A 6,031-nucleotide genomic window follows, 5' to 3' on the forward strand; every position below is an offset into this window, starting at 1 on the left:
GTGCACTGACAATTTCACTATTTCCCACATTTATTTATGTTGAGCCAAATGTAATGACCGTTTCACTCTCTCAGCCAGAGGATGAGGCATTTGCCTCCCAGCGCCAGGTATATAAGGACATTGGGGAAGAGATGTTGCTCCATGCCTTCGAGGGATACAATGTCTGTATCTTCGCTTATGGACAGACAGGTTGGTTCACCTCACCAAATATACAGTTATACAGTCCAGTACAATCTTCATCATACTTATGCTGTTCTGAAAAGCACAATACTCCTGCTTTTCATGATTAAAGTTCCACTGATTGTTGTGGTGGTGATAATGGCACTGGTATGATGACAATGATGATATGATTATATATAGTGGTTGTGATGACGATGATTATATACAGTGGTTGTGATGATTATGAATATATAGTGGTGGTGAGGATTATATATAGTGGTGGTGAGGATTATATATAGTGGTGGTGAGGATTATATATAGTGGTGGTGAGGATTATATATAGTGGTGGTGAGGATTATATATAGTGGTGGTGAGGATTATGTATAGTGGTGGTGGTGGTGAGGATTATGTATAGTGGTGGTGGTGGTGAGGATTATGTATAGTGGTGGTGGTGAGGATTATGTATAGTGGTGGTGGTGGTGAGGATTATATATAGTGATGGTGGTGAGGATTATACACTCACCTAAAGGATTATTAGGAACACCTGTTCAATTTCTCATTAATTCAATTATCTAATCAACCAATCACATGGCAGTTGCTTCAATGCATTTAGGGGTGTGGTCCTGGTCAAGACAATCTCCTGAACTCCAAACTGAATGTCAGAATGGGAAAGAGAGGTGATTTAAGCAATTTTGAGCGTGGCATGGTTGTTGGTGCCAGACGGGCTGGTCTAAGTATTTCACAATCTGCTCAGTTACTGGGATTTTCACGCACAACCATTTCTAGGGTTTACAAAGAATGGTGTGACAAGGGAAAAACATCCAGTATGTTGCCTGGATTGATGAGTCTCGATTTCTGTTGAGACATTCAGATGGTAGAGTCAGAATTTGGCGTAAACAGAATGAGAACATGGATCCATCATGCCTTGTTACCACTGTGCAGGCTGGTGGTGGTGGTGTAATTGTGTGGGGGATGTTTTCTTGGCACACTTTAGGCCCCTTAGTGCCAATTGGGCATCATTTAAATGCCACGGCCTACCTGAGCATTGTTTCTGACCATGTCCATCCCTTTATGACCACCATGTACCCATCCTCTGATGGCTACTTCCAGCAGGATAATGCACCATGTCACAAAGTTCGAATCATTTCAAATGACAATGAGTTCACTGTACTGAAATGGCCCCCACAGTCACCAGATCTCAACCCAATAGAGCATCTTTGGGATGTGGTGGAACGGGAGCTTCGTGCCCTGGATGTGCATCCCACAAATCTCCATCAACTGAAAGATGCTATCCTATCAATATAGGCCAACATTTCTAAAGAATGCTTTCAGCACCCTGTTGAATCAATGCCATGTAGAATTAAGGCAGTTCTGAAGGCGAACGGGGGTCAGACACAGTATTAGTATGGTGTTCCTAATAATCCTTTAGGTGAGTGTATATAGTGATGGTGGGGAGGATTATATATAGTGATGGTGGTGAGGATTATATATAGTGGTGTTGGTGAGGATTATATATAGTGGTGGTGGTGGTGAGGATAATAATAGTGGTGGTGAGGATTATATATAGTGGTGGTGGTGAGGATTATATATAGTGGTGTTGGTGAGGATTATATATAGTGGTGTTGGTGAGAATTATATATAGTGGTGGTGAGGATTATATATAGTGGTGTTGGTGAGGATTATATATAGTGGTGTTGGTGAGGATTATATATAGTGGTGTTGGTGAGGATTATATATAGTGGTGGTGGTGGTGAGGATAATAATAGTGGTGGTGAGGATTATATATAGTGGTGGTGGTGAGGATTATATATAGTGGTGTTGGTGAGGATTATATATAGTGGTGTTGGTGAGGATTATATATAGTGGTGGTGAGGATTATATATAGTGGTGTTGGTGAGGATTATATATAGTGGTGTTGGTGAGGATTATATATAGTGGTGTTGGTGAGGATTTTATATAGTGATGGTGGGGAGGATTATATATAGTGGTGGTGAGGATTATATATAGTGGTGTTGGTGAGGATTATATATAGTGGTGTTGGTGAGGATTATATATAGTGGTGTTGCTGAGGATTATATATAGTGGTGTTGGTGAGGATTATATATAGTGGTGTTGGTGAGGATTTTATATAGTGATGGTGGGGAGGATTATGTATAGTGGTGGTGGGGAGGATTATGTATAGTGGTGGTGGGGAGGATTATATATAGTGGTGGTGGGGAGGATTATATATAGTGGTGGTGGGGAGGATTATATATAGTGGTGGTGGGGAGGATTATATATAGTGGTGGTGGTGAGGATTATATATAGTGGTGGTGGTGAGGATTATATATAGTGGTGGTGGTGGGGAGGATTATATATAGTGGTGGTGGTGGGGAGGATTATATATAGTGGTGGTGGTGGGGAGGATTATATATATTGATGATAATAATGATTATGTTAGTGATTTCAATGGTGGTTATGTCATGGTGGGGATGATGGAGATTATAATAATGATGATGATGATTATGTTGGTGATTTCTATGGTGGTTATGTCATGGTGGGGATGATGGAGATTATAATGATGATGATGATGATTATAACAGGAGCAGGGAAGAGTTATACCATGATGGGGAGGCAAGAGGAAGGACAGGAGGGGATCATACCACAGGTAACCCTTGACCTCTAACCCCTTAACACTTTACCCATAACCTCTAGTCCTTCTTCATTATAAAATAATTGGTTTACTGTTGCAAAGTGTTGTATTTCATATAGGGTTCATAAACATGGCATTACTGTGTGACAAGAGTAGCAACATGAAATATGACATGATCCTGTGCTTTATGAAGGGTGGCATAAGCACTTCTTAATGAAAGCTTTATAAAAGATATTCAATTCATATATAGCAAGTCTGTATCTGGTCAATATACCAGGATTAAGGGCTGTCATGAGGTCTGTTCATATATAGCAAGTCTGTATCTGGTCAATATACCAGGACTAAGGGCTGTCATGAGGTCTGTTCATATATAGCAAGTCTGTATCTGGCCGATATACCAGGACTCAGGGCTGTCATGAGGTCTGTTTATAATGCAGGATGGTATCTGGCCTAAATACCAGGACTAAGGGCTGTCATGAGGTCTGTTCATAATGCAGGATGGTATCTGGCCTATATACCAGGACTAAGGGCTGTCATGAGGTCTGTTTATAATGCAGGATGGTATCTGGCCTAAATACCAGGACTAAGGGCTGTCATGAGGTCTGTTTATAATGCAGGATGGTATCTGGCCTATGTACCAGGACTAAGGGCTGTCTGTTTATAATGCAGGATGGTATCTGGCCTAAATACCAGGACTAAGGGCTGTCATGAGGTCTGTTCATAATGCAGGATGGTATCTGGCCTATATACCAGGACTAAGGGCTGTCATGAGGTCTGTTTATAATGCAGGATGGTATCTGGCCTATATACCAGGACTAAGGGCTGTCATGAGGTCTGTTTATAATGCAGGATGGTATCTGGCCTAAATACCAGGACTAAGGGCTGTTTATAATATCCGTAAGACACCTCAGGGATGTGCAGCATATGACCTATATATATATATATATAATATAAGTATTTTGCAGACAGTATTTTTTGCTTTATGAAGGGTGGCATAAGCACTTCTTAATGAAAGCTTTATAAAAGATATTCAATTCATAGTATCTGGCCTAAATACCAGGACTAAGGGCTGTTTATAATATCCGTAAGACACCTCAGGGATGTGCAGCATATGACCTATATATATATATAATATAAGTATTTTGCAGACAGTATTTTAAAATCAAGCATGAATGTGTTACAAAGCATTTATACCATATGTCACCTTTGAAAAGAGGTTCATTCACATGGAATAACAGTGTGACAAAAATATCAATGTCAAATGTAACAATTTCCTTTTCGAATAGTATATAAACCAGTACTTTATAAAGGGTGGAATGTTAATTAAAATCTTAATCAAGCAAGGCGTTACAACTTATTGATAACATTGTCATGCAAGGCTAGGTGAGTGGGTTTCAATCCCGGATGTAAAAAGCAAACATTACATCCGGGATTGAAACCCACTCACCTAGCCTTGCATGACAATGTTATCAATAAGTTGTAACGCCTTGCTTGATTAAGATTTTAATTAACATTCCACCCTTTATAAAGTACTGGTTTATATACTATTCGAAAAGGAAATTGTTACATTTGACATTGATATTTTTGTCACACTGTTATTCCATGTGAATGAACCTCTTTTCAAAGGTGACATATGGTATAAATGCTTTGTAACACATTCATGTAGCGATTATGATGTTATGAAGACATTATAACATTTCTTGATTCTATTGTTTAACTACGATTCTGATCAGATTTACTGCTATTGACTTAATTCTGATCTGTTTCTGTTCTTTATTTTCCAGTTGTGTGAGGATCTGTTTAAGAGAACATTTGAGAACAAAGACCCTGATCTCTCCTTCTCAGTAGAGGTAAAACACAGCCGAAACACACACACAGCTTGTTAAAGTGAGGACTGGCCGATTGTTCTTATATCCTCTGATTTTCCATGTTTTACTGTCTTAATGAGGACCTTTGATCCATGTTAATTAACCTTTGATCCTCACTTTGATAGTGAAATAGGAACAGTACCTCACACACACACACACACACACGTGCACACATGCACATTAGATTAGATTACATTCAACTTTATTGTCATTGAACAGTACAAGTACAGTACAATGAAATGCAGTTAGCATCTAACCAGAAGTGCAAATAGAAGAGGACAGAAAATGTATTAAGTATAGTGGATGTTACAAGTATGAAGTGTAGTGGATGTTACAAGTATGAAGTGTAGTGGATGTTACAAGTATGAAGTGTAGTGGATGTTACAAGTATTAAGTGTAGTGGATGTTACAAGTATTAAGTGTAGTGGATGTTTCAAGTATTAAGTGTAGTGGATGTTTCAAGTATTAAGTGTAGTGGATGTTTCAAGTATTAAGTGTAGTGGATGTTACAAGTGGGATAATAGTTGTTTGGGTACAAATGGCTTTCTAAGTGGCGTTCTAGATTCAAATGAAGGAGTGACGTATTAAGGTAGCATGTGCAACCGGGATGCAGAGATAGCAGCAATGAGGTCCCGAGGTGGACAAGCATGTGTAGTTCCACAGGGATCAGTTCTCGGACCGTTTTTGTTCAATCTCTATATGCTACATCTGGGCCAAATTCTACAGGACAACATTAACTACCACAGCTATGCCGATGATACTCAAATATATATATATATCTCAAACCGTATGACAACAGCTAAATAGACTCTGTGTCATTGTGTAGAGTAAACCAAGCAGGGCTCTTAGATCCATGAACACAGGTCAGCTAGTAGAGCCCAGAGTCCAAACTAAACATGGAGAAGCTGCATTTAGCACTTATGCTGTACAAAACTGACTACCAGAAGATCTTGGACCTGCCCCAAACTTATCAATTTTTAAATCCAGGTTAAAAACACTTCCCTTTTCACGTGCCTATGACTGAGCACTGAGCACTTAACTACACTGTTTAGCCTTATAGCTTCCTATGTTTTTATCCCATTTTTAATCTTTATATGTTTTGTTATTGTATTTTATTATGATGTTTTCATTTGAGTATTTGTTTTTGTTATTGTATTTTTACATTTTTTATTTTATTTTTCTGTAAGCACGTTGAATGGCTTCAATGTATGAATTGCTTGCTTGCTTGCACAGACAAACTCTCACACACACACATTTGTCAATGATAAAAGTCTGGATTGATAAGGTTAGGGAACCACTGTTCTAAATTACTAAAATGGATTAGTACTATATTCTAGTGTGTACTATTTTCTAGATTGTACTATATTCTAGT

General features: G+C 38.7%; 1 protein-coding gene across 1 annotated transcript in view; it reads left to right on the forward strand.

The window, feature by feature from the left end:
* The window catches only part of si:ch73-375g18.1 (kinesin-like protein KIF1C), a 61,343-nt gene that overhangs the window by 23,214 nt on the left and 32,098 nt on the right, over positions 1 to 6,031 (forward strand). Inside the window, exons 4-6 of the mRNA XM_029117472.2 lie at positions 75 to 189; positions 2,742 to 2,806; positions 4,576 to 4,641. Of these exons, the coding sequence (XP_028973305.2) occupies positions 75 to 189; positions 2,742 to 2,806; positions 4,576 to 4,641 (246 nt within the window). The remainder of the gene's footprint in view (positions 1 to 74; positions 190 to 2,741; positions 2,807 to 4,575; positions 4,642 to 6,031) is intronic.

This window comes from Esox lucius, chromosome 24 (assembly GCF_011004845.1).
Source record: "Esox lucius isolate fEsoLuc1 chromosome 24, fEsoLuc1.pri, whole genome shotgun sequence".
NCBI lineage: Eukaryota > Metazoa > Chordata > Actinopteri > Esociformes > Esocidae > Esox > Esox lucius.